The sequence below is a fragment of the Kogia breviceps genome, chromosome 2, assembly GCF_026419965.1.
Source record: "Kogia breviceps isolate mKogBre1 chromosome 2, mKogBre1 haplotype 1, whole genome shotgun sequence".
Taxonomy (NCBI): Eukaryota; Metazoa; Chordata; class Mammalia; order Artiodactyla; family Physeteridae; genus Kogia; species Kogia breviceps.
The window spans coordinates 81,826,234-81,850,821 of NC_081311.1; the positions used below are offsets into that span (position 1 = coordinate 81,826,234).

Here is a 24,588-nt window from a genome sequence, read left to right on the forward strand (position 1 = left end):
CTGACCCGAAGATGGACTTCCTTCCCCAGGACCAGTTCACTTGCCCCGATGAGTACGAAGACCCCGTGGTCCTCTACGAGGCCATCCAGTCCTTCGAGAAGAAAGTGGTCATCTGCCATGAGGGCGACCCGGCCTGGAGGGGCGCCGTGCTGGCCAACAGGGAGGAGCTGCTGACGCTGCGGCGCGTGGTGGACGAGGGCGCGGACGTGTACAAGGTCATCATGCTCCAGAGAAGCTTCTTGAGCTTCCGGGTGATCAAGGTACGGCCCATCCTTCCCAGCAGGCACGAGCCTCCCGTCTGGGGGGAACGTGAGAAGGAATAGGATGGATTGGCACCGACGCCCTCGCCCTGGGCCAGCGTCCTCTGTCTAGACCCGCAGCCCCAGGGTTGGGGGGCGGCATTGGCCAGCATGCAGGGCAGCCCCGGGGCAGGCGGTGCGTCTCCTGCAGGGCCCTTTCCCACCCAGAGAGCCGGTGTGCAGGTGACAGCTTTGGCAAGAAGTCCTGGTAGGCTAGACACACATATTGCTGAGGGTCAGGATCTAGCTTATTCTTTTTTAATAAATTTTATTTTATTTATTTATTTTTGGCTGCAAGGGGCCTTTGTTGCTGCGCGCGGGCTTTCTATAGCTGCGGCGAGCGGGGGCTGCTCTTAGTTGTGGTGCGCGGGCTTCTCATTGTGGTGGCTTCTCTCGTTGCGGAGCACAGGCTCTAGGCGCGCGGGCTTCAGTAGTTGTGGCTCGCGGGCTCTAGAGCGCAGGCCCAGTAGTTGTGGCGCACGGGTTTAGCTGCTCCGCGGCATGTGGGACTTCCCGGACCAGGGCTCGAATCCGTGTCCCCTGCATTGGCCGGCGGATTCTTAACCACTGCGCCACCAAGGAAGTCCCTAGCTTATTCTTAAACACTTTATAATTCTCTAAAATTCCAGACCTTCCTCTAATAACCTGTTACTGAACCCGAGAACTTCCTTCCCCGAGATTCTCTTCTTCCTATAGCTTCAAACCACCAGGCTGAGACAAAGCCTTCCTTCCTTTTTTTTTGATCTCTGAGGCCCCGTGAAAGTGGCATCACCTCCAACTTACGGGGCTGCCATTCGGGCTTGACTCTGAAAGCTTTCGGCCAAAGTATTGCGGTTCCAGGTACTCAGACCCAGAACCAACGTGCTGAGGCCCCCGCCATTCTGCTTGTCTCCCCGCCCTGCAGGTGAACAGAGAGTGTGTCCGTGGCCTTTGGGCGGCGCAGCAGCAAGAGCTCATCTTCCTCCGCAACTGCAATCCCGAGCGCGGCAGCATCCAGAACCACAAGCAGGTCCTGCGGAACCTGATCAGTTCCTCCTGTGACCAGCCCCTGGGGTACCCCATGTACGTCTCCCCGCTCACCACCTCCTACCTAGGGACCCACCGGCAGCTGAAGAACGTCTGGAGCGGACCCGTCACCTTGGACGGCGTCACGGCGTGGTTCCGAACCAAGTGGTTAAGGTGAGTCTCGACGACGAAGGCCCGTTATTAACCAGGATGCTGGACGGGGCGGGGCTACATCTCCAGGGCTCCTGGTTGGAAAGTCCCCGTCCTTCGCTCTTTCCTCCTGAGGCGAAAGCCGCCCGCCCAGCTGCGCAGCAGCACATCCTTTGTTTCATCACACGCGTCTGCCTCCCTCCCCCTTCCATCCCCGGGCTGACACTTGGGCTTGAGCCCTTGCAGAACTGCCAGGGTAATGGGTCTTTGCGAGTGACTGTTACACATCTGTCTCCAAGAACGGGGCTTGAGATTCCGCGCCCCACCCAGCGCTCACCTCCCGTCCCGTAAGTCTTGTCACCCCGTTGTAACCGTGTCCCCGGTGGGCTGGAACGCGTTCTAAGAGCAGAATGTGGCAGAGCTCCTCGCCAGGCCCCAGAGCTGAGGGTCCCCGTGGCTTCTTCATCCGGGCGTGGTGTGTTCAGTCATCAGACCCTGAGGTTTGGGGAACGGAAGCCCCTCTCCACCTGCATCCCAGGTGTGCTGCTTACCTGTAGAGTCCGGCCTGCCATCCTGGTTTGGACACGAACGTGATGGGGCGTTTAGGGCGATCAGAGATGTTTCGGTGGGAACCCTTGAAGCGCTTCTCCCTCCCGCAGGGTGCGGAAGGACTGCAACGCTGCCGGCTGGCCCCGCGCGGGCAACATGGAGGAAGCGGACGGCGGGGCCGCCCCGCCCGTGGGCGGCAGCGGCGCCCCCAGTGGTGAGAGCCGGGAGAGCAGCTCGGAGCAGCCCAGGAAGGATGGGAGCCGCCAGGGGTCACCCCCGGAAGGGACAAGGACGACAGGTGGGTGCAGCGGGCGCTCCATGTTACTGACCAGGCTCCTGTGGTGCCACTGGCCGACACGGTGGGTTGCGTTGTCGCTCTGACCTCTGAGAGCCCCTTTAGGCGGGAAAAATCAGCGCCGGGGGGTGGGGGGGAGATGCCCCTGCATACCGAGTCGTATAGGTCCTACTCAGAAAACAACTCGCCGTGTGCCAGATCCAGCATTTAACCTTTATCCCTCTGTCTAGCCGTCACCTCAGCCAGCCAGCCAGCCAGCCGTGTGTCCGTCCAGAGGTCCAGCGGTCACTCCCTTCCACCCCACCTCTCACTCATTCAGTGCCTGTCGGCCCGCGTGCCTCTGTGTCGGGCTGTGTTGTAGCTCTTGTGCCTTCGTCCTTCTGTGAGCTGAGCCCCGCTCTCCAACTCTGTGGCGAGGCAGCCAGGCTCGTGCTCTCCGTTGCCCACTGTCCACAGCTCTCCCCCACCCCTTCCTGCGCTTAGACCTGACATTTCAGAGCATGAGAAAAGAGGGAAGAAGGGTGCCAGCAGGTGCGGATGGAGGGAGTGGCTTTGTTCACGGTTGGGCTGAGTTTAAAGTTTAAAAGCAATTAGGCTCAGCCAGACGGGTGAAGTTCCCAAACCCCAGTCCCCTGCGAGGAGGGGCTGGCTTAGAAAAGACGTCCCCGAGGGCCCGCAGAGGACGCGCCCGGGCGGCTCCGGGAGAGGCAGGTGCTTGGCCCCGGTTCCTGCTGGCACACTGGCACTCAGCTTTGCCTTTCAGAACCCGTTAGTGGCTTCGCCTCTTGGCCTCAGTGCTTTTACCATCCAGAAGGATTCATTCAGTGCCTTTTTGTGCGTGTTCCCCTGCCAGTTCTGCACCGAGTGAGTAATGAGGAACGGTCCCTGTCTCCTGGAAGCAAGGCTGAGGATTTAACAGAAACAGTGAGGATTTATATAAAGATGGGTGAGATGGCAGATAGATAGATAGGGAGACAGAGGAGCAGACAGATGATAGGTAGAAGACAGATGAGAGATGACGGATGGATGGATGGATGGATACATGATATAGGTAGACAGAGATGCATCAATAGATGATAGCTAGATAATAGGAGATAGATGAGAGATGGAAGGGAGAGGGGGAGAGGCAGATAGGTAGGTAAATGGGCAAAGTGATTGCCATTAGCTGCTTAGGGGGAAGAAGGCCCCCTTCCCCGCCCCGTGCCGCCTGCCCCAACCCCAGGCAGAGCAGTCGGCCAGTCAGGGGCCTCCGGGGTTGGGCTCTCGGACCAGGAGTTTCTCATTGCTTAGTTAACAGTTGTTATTGCATGAGAAGTTTGAGTTTCAAAATCACATAAAGTGATCTTCCAGATGGGAAAGTGCAAGTCAGGTTCCAAATGGAGAAATTCCTGAGCACTTGGCACGTTTAGCCAGGTGACTTACCGGAACCAGAGGGAGGCTGGAGTCTGGGCGTTTCTGGCTGGCGGGGCCGCAGGCTTTCAAAGAGCCGAAGATGGGCTCTGACTCAGTGAGATGCCTTCTCTTCCCTTTTGGAGAAGCGAAGCTGTGCCAGCGCTTGCGCGGCCTGGAAAGGGCCAGCACTGCTTCCTGTCCTAAAATCCAGAGCCCATAGGCTGTGAGTGCCCCCCATTCACTGCCGGAGCCTGAGGCTGGGAGCCGTCGCCGGCTTTCGTGGCCGATGTCGGAGTTGGATCTTCCAGAGCCCAAACCAGCTGTTCATTTTCCATCATTGCTTCTTAAAATCGCTTCTCCCAAGGCCACGCTTGGCTTTCCGTGCTTTACGAGCTCACCAGGCCCACCGGGCGACATCGCCCATGGGCCTCATGAACGGGAGCCCCCCCTGCAGCCGGCCCCGGGCTCTGAGCCCAGCTGTCCTCCTGTGTGGGAGACTCTAGAAGCCTCTGCCGAGCGTCCGAGGCCTTGGGGCCGGCCCACCCTGGGCTGCTCCTGCTTTCGCGTGCCCCCCATGGTTGGGGGGTTGCTGGGTTTCTTTCCAGCCTCCGGCTTCTCTGGCCTCCTTCTCGCCCTCCCTTCAATTGAATCAAACCATGGTGCCCACAGCTTCCAGAAAGCAAGCCAGGAGCCTGCTCAGCCAGCGCAGGGAAGTTAGAGGTCAGTCTCCAGTCCTGGGAGGGATATTCCTGATCCCGGACCTTTGTACTCGACCTGGAAGACTCACCTTCCCAGCTCCCGCCCCATAGCTCGCCTCCCAGGCTACAGGGGAGGCCCAGGGCCCAGGCTGCAGGGGCACACGGGGTGGGGGGGTGGGTCTCAGTGTCTAGGTCAAGGCACTTTTTTTTTTTTTGCGGTACGCGGGCCTCACTGCTGTGGCCTCTCCCATTGCGGAGCACAGGCTCCGGACGCGCAGGCTCAGCAGCCATGGCTCAAGGGCCCAGCCGCTCCGCGGCATGTGGGATCTTCCCGGACCGGGGCACGAACCCGCGTCCCCTGCATCGGCAGGCGGACTCTCAAACACTGCGCCACCAGGGAAGCCTGTCTTTTTTTTCCAAATCCCCCTTTTTAGAAAGCTCTGGTTGACTAGATAAGTGACTTTTTGAATGCCCTTGCTTTTCCCTTCTTTCTCTTTAATTCCCACTCTTATGTGTTGTTTTTTTTGTAATTAATTTATGGTTGACTTACGATGTGTTAATTTCAGGTACACGGCAAAGCGATTCAGTTACCCATATACATATATCCGTTCTTTTTCAGATTCTTTTCCCACATGGGTTATTACAGACTATTGAGTAGAGTTCCCTGTGCTCTACAGTAGGTCCTTGTCGTTTACCTATTTTGCTCTGCTTTCCTTTAAAGGCAGGAGAAAAGGCAGGACTCAGTCCGTCCAGGCCCCCAGGGCCTTAAGCCAAACGCCGCCCATCCTGCGCTCGTCCGGCCCCATCGCGGACAGCCACCCGGCCTTCCTGCAGACGTCCACGTCGGTCCGCGAGCTGGCCCAGCGGCTCTCGGGCAGCCGGCTGTCCCTGTGCACCTCGGCAGCGTCCCTGCACTCCCAGCCCCCGCCCACCCCCGCCGTCAGCCACCTGAGCATCCGCGAGCGGGCCGAGGCCCTCATCAGGTCCAGCCTGGGCTCGTCCACCAGCTCCACCCTCAGCTTCCTCTTTGGCAAGAGGAGCTTCTCGAGCGTCCTGGTCATTTCCGGGCTGTCTGCCGCCGAGGGGGGCAACACCAGTGACACCCAGTCCTCCAGCAGTGTCAACATCACCCTGGGCCCCTCGGCCAGGACCACCAGTCAGGCCGCACCGGTAAGGGGCTCAGGGGGTGGGGGGCACTCCTGGCCGATGAGCCCGGTCCCCTGGGCCTGCAGGCTCCCGTCACCTCCCCTGTAGGGTTCCCAAAGTAACAGACAGGCAACGAGACGGGAGCTGGACTGGCCGCGCTCGGAAGTGGACAGGATGCATCACTCGTGTCCCGTAATGATAACGCCCAGGCAGGCGACGTTGGAGGGGACCGGTGTCAGAGTCCCCTTCGCCCTGAACCCAGGATGTCGGGGGTGGGGGACGTGTTCTCCACGGGTGCAGACAGAACCTTCTCTTTCCACTTTCCTCTGGCTGAGGGAGAGGAAAGGACACACATCAGCAGTACAGGCAGCTCACCATCAGTTCCGAGCCACCAGATTTTACGGTGGCTTCCGAGATGGCCTTCTACTTTTACGCAGTTAAATGTTAGAGAGTTTTGAGGACTTTGCCCCAGTAAACGGTTCCTTATCGAGAATCCCAAGCTGGCTGGCGTTGGATGAATAACTGGGCTTCACAAGTTAAGTACGTAAATAAACACCCAGCCGCTCTCTTCTGTACTGTGGTAGGGAGGGAGAAGTTGGAAACGTTAAGGCAAAAGCCGGCATCAGGTTGGAGACTTCCACGCTCCGTTTGAACGTTCACACGCTGTCCTGCCTGCGGAGAAGCAGAGCCACAGGCTGCTGGCCTTCTGGTTCCGGGCGTGGGTACTTGGAGGTGGATGATGGGGTCTCTGCCCTTAGCCTCTTCCCAAAGGGAGAAGCCCTACAGGCCGGCGCCTCCCCCCCGCCCGCAGGAGAAGCCATACAGTGGCACCTCCAGCCACCTGGAAACCAGGCCGGCGTGCACCGCCCTAAGAGCCATGGCGCTGAAGCGATGGTGTGCTGGCCTTCAGGGCAGGGTTATGAGCAAGCATCCTGGAGCCCCGGGTTACTTCAGGAGTTTAAGTTAGATAGCTGAACATAAACAAACTTCCCTTTTTTCCATTTCCTCAGTAACGGTGCACAAAATATCACAGCTCTCTGCCACCCCCAATGTGTGTTTAAGACGGTCTGAGGATGCGGCTCTGGGATTCTGGCAAATTCTCTCTCCCACAGGGATGGCTGGGTCCTTGGGACCATGTGCAGCCACAATAAAAAGGCCTCGGTATTACTGTTTGGCATCAAACCTGCAGGACTGAGCGGCTGTGCAGGACCAAATGTATATGAAGTGACACTGACCCAAACTCAGGAAATCAAGGCTCACCAGTGGCCTCTTGCCCAAGGTCATGTTTCTCTAGGTTACCCGGGAAGAGGCCCCTGTGTGTAGAGGCACCTCTCTGCCCGTGGCTGGGCTGCCTGTTCTGCCCTCAAAGACCCCCTCCCCACCCCCGCTTTGGTCCTCTGTAACTGGTCCCGACTTTAGACTCTGACCCCAGGCTCCTACCGCACTGCCGGCTGGTACCTCCAGCCGTGGGGTGGCCACCAGGGGAAGCGATCAGCTTTGCGGAGCCGTCACCTGTTGCTTCTGTTTTCTCTCTGGAAGCACTTTTCCGAGCCATGCGAACCCACGGAGGCCACGGAGCAGGGGCTGCTTCGAGATCGCCACGTGGCCGAGAACCTGCAGGTGACATGCAGAAGAGCAAGCCAGGAGGACATGGGCCTGGACGACACGGCCTCCCAGCAGAGCGCTTCCGACGAGCAGTAGCTGAGCTCGGGCCGGAGACGCCACGCCATCGGGGAGGGACGCAAAGCTTCTCCCAGGCGCGCCCCAAACTGAACAGCGCAGAGAATGATCCGGGAGATCCATCCTGTGGAAGATGAGTGCTGTGTACAAAACAGAATAACTTGATCTCAGGTTCTTGAAAAATATCTCACGTGATGAACACAAACCGTGACACCAGGCCTCCCTCCTGCTCCGGCACTCGCGGCCCCAGAGAGCTGGGACGCGGGAAGCACCCCTCCCAGAACAGAACTGGAAAATTCAAATAAAAGCCGTGTTAACATCTTAAGACAACTCAAGTAGAGTACATAAATAACTCCTTCCGGTCCTGATGAAAGTAAGACAGCCGCATGCTAAACGACTGGCATTTTGTATGTCACTGTTACTGTGAAAAAGAGGCGGACAGCAGTGCGTATCACACCATCGCTGGTCCAATGTGCTGATTATGTTCAGTCTACATATAGAGAAACATCTCACTTCTTTACAATATTTATGCAGATGTTAAGTATAAACCAGTGACAGCTTTACTGCAAAAAAATGTGATAGTGCATGCAGTCACGCCCAGAGCATCCTGTGAAAGGAGCCAACCATCCCCAGAAACGTGAGTGCAGAAGTCTAGTTGAGGCAGGTCGCAGAGGGCCACCCAGGAATGATGCTAACTGCAGTTACAGCAACGTCCTGCAAGAAGCCAGGCCCCGTCTCGCCCAGCGCTCCCAGGAATGCACGCCTGTTTCCAAGCCAAGCAATCCTTACTGTGTCACAGGACATTTGCACATACCTTTGTTTCTGAAATTAAAATGTTTACAGTTATTGCTGTGTCCAGTTGCTTGTGTTCTGCTGAAACTGCTGTCACTTCTAAAACCAAAAAACAACAAAAAAAATACCATATCCTTCACTGTAAGAATGACATTCAGGCAACTTTTTTTAAAAAAAAATTTATTTTTTATTGAAGTATAGTTGATTTACAATGTTGTATTAGTTTCAGGTATACAGCAAAGTGATTCAGTTATACATATATATATTCTTTTTCAGATTCTTTTTTTTAATTGAAGTGTAGTTGATTTATGATGCTGTAGGCAAATTCTGAGACAGCTTTTCTCATCTTAAGAGTCCCATCAGGTAGAGCAGAAACCTGGCTTCTTCCTGACGTGAGGGAGGAAGAAGGGTTCGCAGCACGGAGTCCGTGGAGAATATCATCACTGACCTGGCGAACCATCACTTCTGGAAAGACCTAAATAGTTAGGGATACTCAATTTGGAAACAGTCACACAAATTTCTTAAAGGTGCCTGGGGTCTGGAAGTGTAGGCAGAGGGGAGGGTATTCCAGAGAATTCCTTACCCCTTGGAAGCAGATGGTAATATTCTTTTTTTTTTTCAATAAAATAAGAATTAGAAATTAATAACAATAGGTAGACTCTGTATAATCGGAGACACACTGCATGATTCTCAAATCAGCAATCCCTGGAGGTGCACTCCTGCTTATTTCTGATGGATTTGCAGATGTCTGTCTAAAGAGAAGCTGATATAAGCTACCGCAGTCCTCGAAGCCGGCTCAAGCAAACCTGGCTGGCGGTTCCCGAAATTCTTCTGGGCAACATTGCAGCCAAGCCCTCAGGACTAAAGGGCAGCCTTGAGCTGTGAGCATGGCCTCCCCATATAGGGTGGCCACTTGAATTAGATAAAACAGTGACCCACGCCCAGCAGCATTCAGACTGGGCGCTCCTTGGGCCTCCACAAGTAAGAAACACAGAGTCACCACTTCCCCAGCAAGTGAGAGCTGCTCAAAGAACTGGGAGAGCAGTGTACAGGGATAGGGCAATGCGGGTGAGAAGGCAGACACAACGCGGGCCCTCCTGGCTCTCATCCCACCAGAGATTCGAGAGCTGCTTTTCCGACTGCTGGATTCCGGCTTATCCCGCTTCTCTGGCAGCCTTTTGGGACGCAGCGGGAGAAGGAAAGGTGTAGTTTAGCCACAGCGGGGCCACACTCCCCAGATAGGGATGCCACCCTCTGCCTTGTCTCTGGCAGTAAAGCCACCTGAGTGTACACTCCGAGCGTGTGCACACGTAGACCCCCGGGTGAGATCACGGCTGGACCCCCTCCATGATTCTTCATGGGCTGTCAACAATGCGGTCACGTGATTTGTTTCAAGTGTTGCAAACCACTTTTATACTTAGAACTCATGAGCCTGTGAATCTGATCTTCAGCGAGTCAACTGTTTATCAGAGCGTATTCCTTGCAAAATATTGTATTATTAGCCCCCATTTAGAGGAGATTTTCCGAAGGTGACATTTCTTGCTGGAGTTATTCACCTGTTCTGCCAGAACAAAGCTAAAGAGTTATTTATTTTCTACATTTGGACACTGAACAAAACTGCTTCTCCTCTAAAGATAATATAAAAACTGTAGTGCTTGGTTTTATATAAATCACGTGGCTAATCTGGCATTACTGATTTTAATTTCTGCCCTGTGTGTTAAAGCCATCTGCCTGGCAGGTCATTTTCTAAAACCACTTGATGCACTGACTTCTCCTGGCCCATGAAACGGGCATCGCCAAGGCCTGTTCCCCAAGCCCTCCTCTCAAGCCTGCTCCACTTTCCTACTGTTTTGTCCCAAGTCACAAGCACCTGCCATCAGCTGCCCTCAGCGCCCCTACTCCCACGCGGTCTTCCCAGACGCAGCATCCTACGAATGCGGAGACAGATGGAGGAGGAGATGGGGTGAGGCCCATCCCACTTTCCTGGGCCACCATTGCTCCCTGCCCTGCACTTGAACTTACGGCTTGATGGTGCCCTCTTCCTCTCAGCCACCGCAGTCAGAGAGGTCATAGTCTGTGACTTTCAAGGACCATCTCCCTGACACGTGCTGATTCAGAGAAAAAAAGAAACCACTGGGGGACTTCCCTGGTGGTCCAGTGGTTAGGGCCCCAAGTTCGATCCCTGGTCAGGGAACTAAGATCCCACATGCCCCTCGGCTTGGCCAAACAAAACCCATTTTAAAAAATACTGTGTGTGTCCTGCCCCTAGGTTCTTCAGAACCTTTTTTTTTTTAGATTCCATATAATATGTGTTAGCATATGGTTTTTCTCTTTCTGACTTGCTTCCTGCACTGTCCGCTGGCCCAGGGCCCCGCTCACGGGGCACCTCACTCCACAGATGCCCAGACCGGTCAGTGGTCACATTCAAGAGCATTAGCTCCCAGCATTAGCACCAGCTGGGTTTGTAGCTAAGGCTAAAAAAACCCTGGTAATTCACAGGTCTTCACCAAAACTGGCCTGAAGACACTGAACTGGTCACCGTCGCGGTGTACCGTCAGTACCGTCAGCCCCTGGGAGGGCAGCTGTTACCCTCTGTGAGCTCTGGGGCTCCAGTGGTCTGTCCCACAGGGCTCTGCCGGGGTTGCACCTTCTCTCTCTGCACCATCTTCCCCGCAGCCCGGGCCCCGGGCGCTCCCCAGGGGATCACGAGGACGCCCGAGGGTGGTTTCCTTCAGGCTGAGGCGACGCCTTCCTTTGACGGCACTCACTTCCCTCTTTTCTGGGAGGGAAACAGGGCCCAGGAAGGTTTGCGAACTTGTCTAAATGAATGGAGCCAAAGTGCAGCTCTCTGATCTGAAGTCCCGCCGGGTGCCCAGCGCTACCAACATCTCTACAGACTGCTCGTCCGTCCCACGCAAAGGACCTACATGCGTGCGACGATCACACCTACCTTTATTTTATTAAGCAATAAGCAAACAGATAAACAATAAGAGATGGGGAGGGGGAGGACCGAAAATGGCTTTTTTTTTGAAATACTGATTTTTTAAAACTCAAGTAACTGTATTACTCTAAGTTGCAGGAGACTTCAGCTGCTCCTGGAGAGGAATTTAATTTTCCTGACATGCAAAACTGATTAGGCAGTGAACTCTTTTCTCCCCCTTCCCTGAACACATTTATAAACTTCAATGGGGGCAAATTCCATCTAATACTCCGGAAACCATTTCTCATTTCATAATTTACCCAAATTACATGCACAACTGCAAGAGGAAATAAACAGAAATCTCTCAGCATAAATAAGCCACAGTGGATTGTTAATCTTGTAAAGTCAATCCAGCATTAAGGCTAATCTGATCTTTTAAACATTTTACGGAAAACAGCTATCAGGCTTTCTTTGGAAAAGCCTCCAAGGTTTCATAAATGCAAAGGCCAAAAACCTGGACAGGCAGGGAACTCAGGCTCCCTTCCAAGAAATGTGCTCACTTGCAGAAAGTCCTCACTTCCGGCTACTCCGCACACACGTCACGATCTCTGGCAGAAGGCGGTTTCTGTTTTCCTTGGTGACCTGCGGGAAGAGGCAAGAAAGCGGGCTTCAGTCCCTTCTTTTTCCTTCAATTACCTACTCTGCCAGGTAACATTCTAAAAGAAGAGGCTGAAAGGTGAGGTGTGTTTCAGAAAGTGTGACCCAGGCTAGGTACAACCAAGGGAGGAAGCCCAGGTCCTCCAGAGCGCTCTGAAAACCGGGCCAGTGGACTCAAATCCCACCACCAGCTTTGGTGAAGCTGCAGCTCAAACAGGGAGAGTGGGTTTTGACGACGGAAGGACTTTTAACCGGAAAAGGGCTATGAATTGAACCCTGGGAGGGATCATGGGAACGCAGGCTGGGACGTGGCCCCTGAGCTCAGCCTGACCCAGACAGAAGGATGCCTGCCTGAGTGAAGCCAGGAGAACCTGTGCTTCAGGTGGGCCCTCTGAGATCGGCTCCACTGGCACTGCGTCACAGCCAGGATTCTGGGATGCTCTGAAGGTCAGTAATCTACCCATATCTCTGAAAGCTTAGCAAATCTGCACGTTGCAAGAAACCTCCGACACCAGTCAACCCTGCCTCTGAATGATGGGGAAGCAGGAGCCCAGAGAAGAGCAGGGCTTTTCCTGAGATCTCAGAGGTAGTGTGGGCACACTGCAGACCAGAACACAGGCCCCTGCATCCCAGTGTGCTACCTCTATAATCAACAGTTACAAAAACAAACAAAACTAAGTTTATTCGAGCTCCCTCCAATGATCTGTGTTATATTTTTCTTTCTGTCACTACCACAGGCCCATGGGGTACAACTCGAACAACCAGACGCCCCTGGGGAGCTGGGTGGGGGCTGCGTCCCGAGCACGAGCAGGGCCTTCCTCGGTGGCCCACACACATTCAGCGCGCTCTGCCGGCGGGCACGGCACTGCGGATGGCGAGATTCGGACCAGGACCTTGACCTCACGGAGCCCGCGGACCAGACGAGGGGCAGCCGTGGCCAGCAGTGAGAGCAGGGTTGCGGAGGGTCCCCGCGAGAGTCAGGGAGGCGCGGGGAGCTGGGGGCCGGGAAAGGCTTCCACAGGCGGTTACGCCCGAGCTGCACCGGACAGGCGGACGCCGGGAGAAGGGCCGAGCAGAGAATCACGCCGAGAGGACGTGCGTGTGACCGGAAGGCCGTGGGCGGGTTCGGGCTGCGTGGTCCCCGAGAGGAGACGGGCCTGGTCCCGCGGGGGGCAGGGGCCCCAGCTCGGGAGGTGAACGCGCGTCAGGAGGAAACGCGCGGCCTGGGGCCCCTGCATCCCACAGCCTTGCAGGAGCGCGGTGCCTGTGCTGCGCGAGAGCTGCCCACGGTCCCGAGGGACCTCCTGACAATCCGAGTCCCGAAAGGACGGAGCCAGGCGGCGGAGGCCGGGCCCCTGACGCTGGTGTCCGCCGCCGCCGCCCACCGGACCCCGGACAGCCCTGGCTCCACTGAAAGGAGGACCACCACCACCACCACCACCACACACACACCCCCGTCTTCGCCCTGATGACAAACTGCCCAGCCGCATGAGGCTTCGTTGCCGTTCTGGCTTAACTGGCCCGAGCCCGTTCTTGCAGAGAGCATACGAGGGAGCCCCTGCCTCCGCCCTGGCCTCATGAGGAGTCCCTGAGGCTCTGCCGTCAGGGCCTCTGAGGGCTTCCTGCGGGCCAAGAAGAGCCACCTCCTCTGATGGGGACATCTCATCGCCCCCTTTATACACGTGAGAGAGAGGGTGAGATGCTGAGCTGGGAGAGGAAGAGAGAGAGGGACCCAAGAGGGAAGAACAGGAGCAATGGTGGCAGCGGGGGCGGGGGGGAGGATGGGCCAGGCACCGCCCCGCTCCCTCGGACGTCCCCAAGGAGGCCCCGGCTCCTCCATCCAGCTCCAAAGGAGCCGCCGCTGGTGGATCTCGGGCACCGGAGGTCAGCAGGTCCGCACTGCACACTTCTCACGTCGTTTAGTGTAAACAGAAGCTGGTGTGATGAGACACGTGAAGAAACAGGGTCAGCAGGCTGCTGGTAGGATTTCTTCCCCTGGGTCGTCACTAAGGCTTCGTTTCTAGTCTTTGAAGCCCTCAGCCCTCGAGAACAATGGCTGGGGCGGGGCATGAAGGGAAGTGAAGGGTGATGAGGTGGAAACCCCACCACCCAAGACCCCAGTCCTAGGTGCAGGCCGTTCAAGGGGCCCAGCGGAGGCCTGCAGAGAAGCAGGATTTAACAGGCGGGAGGCTCAGAGATGATAAAAGAAGAGCCCCAGAGAGCACCGCCAAGCTGCAGGGCCACGGTTCCGCTATCACACAGGTGTCCTGCTGGAGCCCCGCCCACTGTCCTCTGGGAGCTGCGGAGCTGCAGCAGGGACAGGGTCCACCCGCCCCCAACGCGCGGAGAACGTCTCCAAGCCTTGCATAGAAAACGAAAAAACAGTAAAAACTAGAAAAGACACATTCTGAGGATGACTTCTCACTAAAAACTGATGAACAGAATGCTAATATTTTGCCACCCCCTTTGATTTTTCTAAGATGATTTCTGAAAATTATGCAGTAAGATCTTTATGTGAAACCGTTTACAGCGTTCAGTTACCACGTTCCTTGTCCACCCAAGACAAACTCTCAAATGAGAAAACAAGCACAGCATCGTCTGTCAACTCAGGGACCCTTCCCTTTCGGGTGAATTCTGGTCTACTTTTTATTCTACCCCCAGACTTTTGGTTGCAGAAAGCCTTTCCTGAGAGGCTAACGAGAAGAGGGCACTGGGGGCTGGGAGGGAAAAGGAGGTGAGGGTGACTGCAAGAAGGACCCCGGCACCCTCGCCCTCTCCTCCCGCCATGCCCTGCCCAGGGCTGCAGGGGGCCCCAGCCTCGGGCCCCTAGAAAATTAGACCACGAGTTCCAGGGTGACGGGGCTGTGTCACTTTCCTCCTGCGTCTAGCACAGGGTGGGTGCTCCATCAATGCTTATTATATTCTAAGCAGAGGAGGGTCTTTGAAATGGAGCTGAGCAGTTAAATACAGATTATGAAGACTGTGACATATTAGGCATCTGAGTTGCTCTGAGCCTCCTGGGACCAGGGAAGGGCCTAAGAGCTACTAGTCAACGACTTGGGCACCATAACGTCAGGAAGGCTGTGAACATATGGACAGAGGAACAGGCAGGGGAAAAAAATGCCTATTCATGTACACACTATGTGCAAGAAAGCAAAACAAAACCACATACATTTCCTTGAAACTGTGTGGGAAGTTCCCTGACAAGTTTTAAATAAGCAGGGGATTGAAAAAAGAAATTAATTTGACAATGCTCATTATTATACGTTAACACATAACAAAAGTATTACTAGTCTCTCCATTTCATATTCTGTCTCCATTTCATTTTACTGAACCTAAAAATAGGCTCATTCATGAATTCAAACCCTCTATCCCTACTTTCCCTTGAAGTTTAAAGGCTCTAAACCAAGAATTATTTTGCCAGTGGGGTTTTCAGGAACCCAGTGCCCATGGCAGGGATGGGACTGTGTTTCCATGGCAACGCCACTTCTGGGGGGCGGCAGGAGGGGTGATGGTGGTTTCCATGGCAACGCCACTTCTCTTGGGAGGAGGAAGGAGAGGTGATGGTTCTTTGTTTGGGTGTCCTGACTTCTGTGTGAGTGTACAGCGTAGCTTTACTGAGCTATAATTCATATACCAAAGAATTCAACCTCTTCAGGGCAGAATTTGGTGGCTTTTAGTAGATTCACAGTCGTGCAATCATCAGCACTATCTATTTGGAGTATTTTCATCACGGCCTCCCCGCCTGCCCCCAATTACCCTCAGTCTCAATCACTACACTCACTCCTTACCCCCAGATGCTGGCGACCACTAATATATTTTTTTTGTCTATAGACTTGCCTATGGACATTTCGTGCAGATGGAATCATAGGGTGTGGAGTCCTCTGTGACAGGCTTCCTTCCCTTGGCGCCACGTGATGTAAACTCCTCCACATTGAGCACACGTCACCATGTCATTCCCTCTTACTGTCCAGTGACACCCCATCGTGTGTGTACACCACATCTTGTTTGTTTCTTCATCAGTTGATGGACATTTGGGTTGTCACTTTTTGGCTGTTATGAATAGGGCTGCTATGAACACCAGTGTACCAGTTTTTGTTTGAACACACATTTTCAGTTCTTTTGGGTACACACTTAGAAGTGGAATTGCTGGGTTATAGGGTAATCCCACGTCTACCTTTTTGATGAACTGCTGCATTTTTACAGTCCCAGCAGCAGGGTATGAGGCCTCCAATTTCTCCACATCCTCACCGACACTTACTATTTTCCATTTCTTTCCTTTAATTTCATTATAGCCATCCCAGCAACGTGCAGTGCTAGCTCACTGTGGTTTTGGTTTGTACTGCCCTAAAAACCAATGGCGTTACAACATATTTTCATGTGCTTATCGACTATTTGTCTATCTTTGGAGAAACGTCTTTTTAGATTCTTTGCTCCTTTTTTAATTGGTTTATTTGTTGTTTTATTATTGAGTTGTAAGAGTTCTCTATGTATTCTGGGATACACGAAGTCCCTTATCAGATATATGATTCTTAAATAGTTTTTCCCATCCTGTGGGTTGTCATTTTACTTTCTTGACAGTGTCCTTTGAAGCACAAAAATTTTAAATTTTGGTGAAGTTCAATTTATCTACTCTTCTCTCGTCACTTGTGCTTTTGGTGGTGTAACAAATAAGAGTCTGCCTAACCCAAGTTTACAGAGATTTACTCCTATATCTTCTTCTAAGAGTTCTATAGTTTCATTCTTACATGTAGATCTGTGGTCTGTTTTGAGTTAATTTTTGTGTCTGATATGTGGTAAGGGTCCGGCTTCATTCTTTTGGATGTGGATGTCCAGTTTTCCAGCACCTTTTGCTGAAAAACAATTTTTTCTTCATTAACTTGTCCTGGCACTCTTGTTGAAAATCAGTTGATCGCAGATGCAAGCGTTTATTTTTGGACTTTCAACTCTATTCTGACAATCTACGTGTCTGTCCCTGTGCCAGCGCCACACTGTCTTGATTCCTGTAGCTTTGCAGTAAGTTTTGAAATCAGGAAGTATGAGTCTTCCAACATTTTATGATTGTTTGAGCTGGGTCCTTTGAATTTCCATATGAATTTTAGGATTAGCTTGTTAATTTCTACAGAAAACCCTGCCTACTGACTTTTGACCTAAAGGTTGGCAGGTGTATGCTCATTCCTGTACCTACAGGAGTCTGTGACCCAGAAACAGCATCAAATTCCTGGTGAGATGAAAATGGTTTATACCCTGCTTGGTTAAAAAACCCATGGCCAGGAAGAATAAGAGGAGGTCTAAAAATTTCCAAATTGGAGGGAAGCTGGGACCTAGTTCCCATTTTTCTTGTGATCTTGCAATCCATGGGCAAAAACTAAAAGAAAAACTGCTTTATGGACAAAAACAAGTTTAAGTGGCTCTGAACTCAGAACAGTAGAACTGATTTTAGGTACAGTAACATTTTTCTAAAGTAGAAAGACCAAGTACTTTCCAGGGATCTAAGATTTTAAATCATCTGAACCATCCCTACCCACGAAGGTAACACACAGCAGGGCTACAGTAACCCTCAGGCTTGGGAGTCAACAGACCGAGGTCTGAATCCTGGCTGTGCCCCTACTAACTGAACAACCTCTGACAAGGCCCGCCAGCTCTCACTGATGACCAGGCTGCCGTGACGTCCCCGACACACTGATGGACCTCAGCACCTCCCCCAGGTGCCCCAAGACTGGTGGCCGCCCTGGCAGCTCAATTCCCGTTCCTGAGACTCCGGGCATCTCTCCTCTCTCCTGTCCCCTCAGTGGACAACATTCTCCAGCATCTCCATGAAGGAGAGATTTCACAGGAAATCAAGTGAAATATGCTTTGGAAATGCCACCAACATGACCAAACTCATAGTTTTTTGTTAGAAGTGACTGGCAGGGATAGACATATTTTTTCACGTTGTGAGTCAGAGAAGCATGAAAGCAGTATGAGAGCTCCTGCTCAGAATCTGGACCCATGAAGGTCTTTACCTCTCATCTCTGCAGCACTGACATTATTACTGTTAAATGTTTTCTGACATGTGGTCTCCCATAACCTAATACTGAAATAAATTTAAAACAATTTTCAGTGGCTACACTTGGCATTAAACTACAGAAGAAATGAGGAAAACATTTAACCAAACTTCTGAGAGGGAAACATAATTTTCGGGAAGGGAAGCTTCAACGCCTGAACCTGCACCAGGATAGAAGTTTCTATATTACTGAATTCCACAGGTCCCTGTGGCCCTGGATTTAATTTTTTTAGTCTGCTCTTTCTTGGGCAATTTCTACTGTTTCACCCTCAGGTTCACTGATTCCATCCTCTGTCATCTCCATTCTGCTGGTGGGTCTACCCACAGACTTTGGCATTCAGTTACTGTATTTTACATTCTAAAATGCTCATTTCATTCTCCCTTACAGCTTCTGTATCTTTGTTGAAACTTTCAATTTCTTGGCGGAGAATTTCTATTTATCATTTGTTTCCAGTGGGTTTGTAATTGCTCACCGAGGCATTTTTATGATGGCTGTTTGAAAATCTCTGCCCTATAATTCCAACATCTATGACATCTTGTGGTTGGCATGTCAGCTGTTTCTGTCATTCTGGCTGATTTTCCTAGTTCTTGGCATGACAAGTGATTTCCAGTTGTGTCTCTCGTGCTGTTCCTGGGGTCCTGAGGTCCCTGGCCAGTGTGCCTTCTTCCCTCTACCATTCAGGTCTTCTTATGTCTGTTTTAGGTACAACGTCCAAGGTTTTTATCTGACTTAGGAGGAGGGACAGGGAGCAGTGTCTAGGACTGGAAGTGTCCTCAGGGTTTTTTCTGAAAAGTAAGGCTCTGTTTACCTGACCCTGTTAAGAAGAACAGTCTAGATAATGTGAATAACTTTTGGGTTATTGTGAATACTTTCCCAATATCATGATTTCAGTCTCATCTCCTCCACATCATCTGTCAGCACAGGGAAGCTGCCCTCCGCATTTTACACAACATAATCCTGATCTGGAATGTTCCTTCGTTTCCCCACTTCCCCCTTCAAAAACCCACCCAAGAACCACTTCCTTCCGGACAACTCTCTCTACTCCTGTTCACACAAATCTCTCTTCCCACCTCCAGATTTGGACTGTCCCTTGGTCTGTTTTTCTTGAGGGAAGGGAATACACCTCACGCGTGCCTGTACCATGGACTATGTGTTGGATGCAGAGGATGCTCTCAAAAATGAATTCAGGTAGCTTTGCTGCATATTAGAAAGGGAAAGGACCAAAGAAATCTCTAATCCAGCCCCTAAATTTGCAGATAAGGAAAATAAGATTCTTCTTTTATAAAATACACACCGAAAGATCACATGAGCCCCAGAGGAACACAAGAAAGACAAGAATAACGGGGTCGCTTACAGAATTAACCAGAAGCTAATCACTTTACATCATTAGGAGCCAGGATTACCCTGCCTAGAGAATAACCTCCTAGCTTAGAGAGGAGAAAATGTGATGCTGCCTTAATATACAGCACTGGTTTCTGGACGTAAGAGTCAACCGCGATCCCACTGTCGGGTTACTAGTCTGCAGAGACAGAAAGGCCTTGGACTTTAGTAGTGCTTCCCCAGCCCTCCAGCCTGGAAGCTGTCTAACCTGAAGACTAATTGTCTTTCATGATCTCTCATTATTCATCGTCCCTATTTCCACAGAAACTCGACAATCACAACCAAAAACTCTAATACGGAAGCCACATGAAATAACGGAGAGAGGAGGTGACATACAACTCTGCAGACAAGGCCCATGTCCACTGAGGAAGCGACCCTGCCTGGCTCTCAGGCCTCCCCTGTTCACCACCTCCCTCCCCTACCGCCAGTCCCCAGTGACCACAGTGCCCTGGTGTTGCATTTACCTTCTTTGCATTTATCCATATCTGCAATTGCCTAAATCCTTGCTTACGTTTCTCTTATCTAGCCCCTCCATTAGAGTGTCAGCTCCGTGAGGACAAAGACTTGGTCTGCCTTGTTCATCACCAAAACTTAGTGCGAGGCCGAGTGCACAGGAGATGCTCAATCCATATTTACCAAGTGACAGAGTAAATGAGTGAAGCAACGCACAAACTGATTTCTCCAAGTCTGGCTGGTCTAATAACCCTAACGGTTGTCTACTGCCCCAAAGGTACCCTGGACACTTGGGTGACAACATGTGGATGCCCCCCTGGGGCCAGCTGGCCCTGGGGACAAGTAGCCCGCGGTGTGAGGCGCTCACTGGCTCTCTGCAGCTAGAGCACACGCCCGGCCCTCCCACAGAAGTGGCCCTGCCAGCCCCACTGCTTCACCTGGCGCCGGCAGGAGTGGCGGAGACGGCCGAGTAGAGAGATGTGACCGCACCGATGCAAACCGACCAAGGTGGCACCGGGAGGGCAGTGCCCGACAAAGAGGGACACAGAGAGACGGCGGGAGAGAAAAGCCAGGCTGCGGGCAAAGCGCCAGCAGTGCCACCAGAGTCCCTGACAACTGGCTCAGACGCTGCCCCTGACCCACTCGCCCTCCCTCCCACTGCGGGGCCCCAGAGCCCCCGAGGGCTGGCGAAGACAGGTTCCTGGGCCGCGTCCAGAGCCAGATTCATCCCTTCCGGGCAGGGTGTCTTACCAGCTGGGTACCTGACATGTGGCCGGTGTGACTGAGGAAAAGATTTCTCTAATTTAATTCAGTTTAATTTAAATGTGAATAGTCCCATGTGGCTAACGGCTGCGGCACTGCACGGTGCAGACAGCACATTTCCACCCTGGTGGAAACTTCTCTGGACGGTGCTACTCTACAGCATCTGGAGACTGTGCTTCAAACTGTAGCCACCGCTTCTCCCCACAAGCAGGAGGCAGCCAGTTTCAAAGGGTAACCTTTAAAATAAGACGGCACTTATCTGCCTCTGTACCCTCATAGCCCTGGGGGGAGATGCGCCCGGGTGCTGATGTTGGCAAGGCCCCGGCGCCTGGTGAGGAGGGCACAGCAGGAGAGGCAGGAGCCTCAGGCGGCTCCCCGTAGGCAAGTCTGCTTTGTCATCCAGCAGAGGTATAACTTCGGTTCTATAAACTGACAGGCAGTCAGACTCACCTATATTCTGCCACGAGAGGAACAAATACCACCAACTCAAAGGCAAAGGTGTATCTTTGCCTGAAACAGCCACGTGCTGTTTCAGGGCATCCACTCCACACCTGCAGGTAGAGAGGCCCGGGGGTACTCACAGTGAACACCTTAATGTCGTTTCGGGTTCTTATTTCTTCCACGAGGGCCAGCGGTTTTCCTTTGGGTCCTGGGATGGTGCCAAGGACGACAGTCCCCGGGGTGGACAGCACCTGGCGAACGGCCTGGATGAACGGCTGGCTGAAGAGCTCCATCTTCCCCACCTCGTCGAGGACACACACGCTCTGCCCCGGGCCACCTCTGGGACCTGCCTGAGGGTGACAGAGACACTAACTGGGTCACCGGGTCACGGGAGGCAACGGGCCCAGGGGTCGCCCTCCCCCGTCACTAACCGACTGGCCGTCAGAGCAGGGAAGGCAGCCCCACTTCGGGAAGCAGGAGGCCGTCTCTCCGTCCACCCAGAGCAATCAACTGGCAGGAGAATCCAGGAGAGCTCCCCTGGAGACCACAGCACCCAGAAAACCCAGTTCCCTGAGCACCCAGCTCCCCTGGCAGTTTCCACTCTTCTAGACGGTCCTGACAATAACCAAGCTTTGTATTTATATACACCCAGGAAATAAGCAGGCTTAAAAGAACTGAGACAGCAGGCCTGGGAGCCCTTATCAGTTGCTTCGACTCTGAGTTGTATGATTGCCTGTCTGCTGGGAGGAGGTGACCGCTGCGACCACATGCCTGTGTATTTCCCAATCTGCACTACAAGGGTCGGTGGAAAGGAATGAAAATGAAAAGAGGAGGAGTCCTGGTTAAAAAAAAAAACGTGAGCACGTTGTACCCTTTAATCTCAGCTTCCCCTGCTAGTGACTTTATACCAATGCACTTCCGCTACGTCCTTGAAGACCCCTCTGGGAAGAGGTGGGGCGGCCAGCCTCCGAGAGTCCTCATGACTCCCAGCTCCCGGGATGTGCAGCCTGTGCCGACCCCTCCCCACTGTACCAGGGTGGGTCTGTGTGATCACCAGAGAAGGGCAGCACGCAAAAAAGACTGCTGCTTCTGTCCTGGTCTCAATCTCCATCCACCTATCCTGGATCACCTGCTTGCAGGGAAGATGCCTGCCATGTTGCGAGGACACGCAGGCAGCTGACGGTGAAGTCCAGGTGATAACGAACTGAGGCCTCATGTCAACAGCCAGGGAGGATCTGAGGCCTCCCAGCATCCATGACCGTGAACTTGGAAGCCTCAGGGCACTGCAGCCTCATGAGAGACCCTGAGCCTGAACCATTCAGCAAAGCCGTTCCTGGATTCCTGATCCAGGCAAACTGTGAGATCATAAGTGTTTGTCGTTTTAAACTGCTAGATCTTGGGGTAATTTGTTACACAACAACAGGGAACTAATACACACGTCCTCTCTAGAAAGCCTTCCCAGAGAAAGCTGATAGGACTTTGAGTAGTTTTTCCACAGCAGGGACACAACAGAACATACAATAAGCACGTCAGTGAATGCTGAGTGACAAATACATTTCTATATCTTTATATAAATGATTATCTTGAAAACAGTAGGTAAAGCTGGTTTACAAAGTACTTTTCACTGTAAGTCCTCAGATTCCTTAAATACTAACATCAATACATTCTCAGAATGCATGGCTAAGTTAAGCTGGATTTTGCTCCAATTCCAAACACCAAAGCTCTTACACAGCTCTTACACGCCATGGGTGGCGTGCACGTGGCGACCAGTGGCAGATGGGGCTGAGGGCGATCCCGGAGCCTCGTATGGTGCGCGGAGGGGTGGGGTGCTGTCCAAAGGCTGAGACCCAAAGTCAGGATCCCACAGTGAGCCTGAAAGGCAGCTCACTGTGTGGATTCAGGAAGACAGGGGGGACTTCTTTTGGAACAGACAGTATGGGATTGGAGGGAAGCCTTAGAGCAGTGGTTTTCAAACTTTTCTGTAAGGGGTACTCTTTTAATTCTCCTGCTTACTATCAAATACATATAACATATTTTTCCACTCCTTTTATTGGCAGAAAGACCAGGAAGGGGCCCACTGTAGTCGTGCGAGAGGTCTAAACAAGCACTCAAACTTCTGTGTTGCTAGTGCACTTCACGTTCACCTGTGAGTGTACCTGAGTGCATTTGTATACACATAGCTACCCCATCTCCCCGCTGGAAGCAGAGATGACGCTGTACTCATGTTTTTCCTTCCCATTGAGTTGAACAGCGCAAAGCTGGGCTGAGGCAGCTGATGTGGCCCTGCACTGGCGGGGCAGCTAAGCGAGGGAGAGTGAGCAGTCAGCTGCTATTTCAACATTTTCTGCAAAAAATGAATGCCAGGGCTTCCCTGGTGGCACAGTGGCTAAGAATCTGCCTGCCAATGCAGGGGACACGGGTTTGAGCCCTGGTCCAGGAAGAACCCACATGCCACGGGGCAACTAAGCCCGTGCACCACAACTACTGAGCCTGCGCTCTAGAGCCCATGAGCCACAACTACGGAGCCTGTGTGCCACAACTACGGAAGCCTGTGTGCCACAACTACGGAAGCCCGTGCGCCTAGAGCCCATGCTCCACAACAAGAGAAGCCACCGCGATGAGAAGCCCACGCACCGCAACGAAGAGTAGCCCCTGCTCGCTGCAACTAGAGAAAGCCCACGTGCAGCAATGGAGACCCAATGCAGCCAAAAGAAAAGAATGCCAAACTGGGGAGAAAGAAAACAGCTATCAGCCACCTGTGTGTCAGCATCAAAACAGACACTTCCACAACAGCGAGCCATCCCAACTGACCTGCCTCTGAGTGAGGAGTGTCTGGGGCATTTTGCTGCCCCCAGAGACTATGAATACCTGTGGACGCTGTCTTTCCGGAGGCTACAATCTAAACAGCAAACAGAACTCCACTCCAGCATATCAAAATGAGTTTTGAAAGCAGTTAGTTCCGAGAGAAACAACATCAAAGCATGTGTGAGCACCTACGGCTCTGTGTTTAGTGGGTGCGCGTATGCGGGGGGTCAGACACACGTGAGCAGGTCCACGATAAAGCACATGGCTCCACAGCCACCAGGCCTGCCTTTCTCTACGACGTTCACCAATGAGAGCTCACCTACATCATTTAAACTTCCGGAAACACACGTAGACATTATTTTCTACCAACTGGAAATGCTCACTTTAAAACCTTAGCTTATATAAAATCCCCAATCTGTCCAGAATTAGGGACTTCCTTTATCCAGAAACTATAGGAATCTCAACAGGCTGACTGTTTACAGGTGTCTGAGTGGCTTAACCTCTGATATCTGTCTCAACTGAGCGTGAATAACTCAGTTTTTCATTAAAAATCCCAGCCTTTTTTTTCTGAATAACACATGAACATATATGAATGAGCTTAATAAAAGAACTACGATTATGTTCAGAATTGTTTCCTTTCTATATGGAAAGAAATTGTTTCAATTTTAAAAGGAAACCAAAAAAACCCAGTGACCATTCACCCCGTTTCCATTATTCTAAATGCTCTTCTGAGTCGATGAAGACACAGGGGTACAGCACTAGGGCCCAGGTTTGAAAACCATCAGTGGCCTGGCTCCGGCTTCCCCATTCCTGGCCGTGGGTTCCAGCCGCAGGTATGGAGTAAGGGGCCCGTGGAGGACTCTGGGTGGCTCTGGGCCACGTGGTTAAAAGCAGTGAGCACACCCTATGGGGAACAGCCGTTCTCCGGGCATCCCCTCCCTGCAGAAGACAACTCAGGCGGCATCACTGCGGTCCTGTGTGCCAATCCCCACGCTCTGCTCTTGTGCTTGCATTTCAGCTCGTTATACATTTTAACTGTCACAAAGAGCGGGAAAACCTTCTCTGTGCAAAGCATATTTCAGTCCCTACGTTGGTTCTGAGGGAGAAGATATTTTCT

The 24,588-nt window shown here is 52.5% G+C and overlaps 2 protein-coding genes across 11 annotated transcripts in view; one reads left to right on the forward strand and one right to left on the reverse strand.

The window, feature by feature from the left end:
- The window catches only part of PCNX2 (pecanex 2), a 274,045-nt gene extending 265,985 nt beyond the window's left edge, over positions 1-8,060 (forward strand). For 4 of the 5 annotated variants that reach the window (XM_067025704.1, XM_059053839.2, XM_067025706.1 and 1 more), the window contains 5 exons: positions 30-260; positions 1,204-1,478; positions 2,114-2,301; positions 5,110-5,558; positions 7,074-8,060. In XM_067025704.1, the coding sequence (XP_066881805.1) occupies positions 30-260; positions 1,204-1,478; positions 2,114-2,301; positions 5,110-5,558; positions 7,074-7,235 (1,305 nt within the window). In that variant the 3' untranslated portion in view covers positions 7,236-8,060. Of the gene's footprint in view, positions 1-29; positions 261-1,203; positions 1,479-2,113; positions 2,302-5,109; positions 5,559-6,646 lie in introns of all 5 variants that reach the window. The other variant, XM_067025705.1, reaches the window with a different exon arrangement.
- NTPCR (nucleoside-triphosphatase, cancer-related) overlaps positions 1-24,588 on the reverse strand; it is a 61,933-nt gene that overhangs the window by 4,114 nt on the left and 33,231 nt on the right. The window contains exons 4-6 of one of the 6 annotated variants that reach the window (XM_067025714.1): positions 20,807-21,016; positions 11,487-11,568; positions 8,029-8,105 (exon numbers count right to left, since the gene is read on the reverse strand). In XM_067025714.1, coding sequence (XP_066881815.1) covers positions 11,500-11,568; positions 20,807-21,016 — 279 coding nt within the window. In that variant the 3' untranslated portion in view covers positions 8,029-8,105; positions 11,487-11,499. Of the gene's footprint in view, positions 1-8,028; positions 8,106-8,175; positions 9,182-10,941; positions 11,569-20,806; positions 21,017-24,588 lie in introns of those variants that run through there. The other 5 variants (XM_067025711.1, XM_067025710.1, XM_067025712.1 and 2 more) reach the window with 5 other exon arrangements.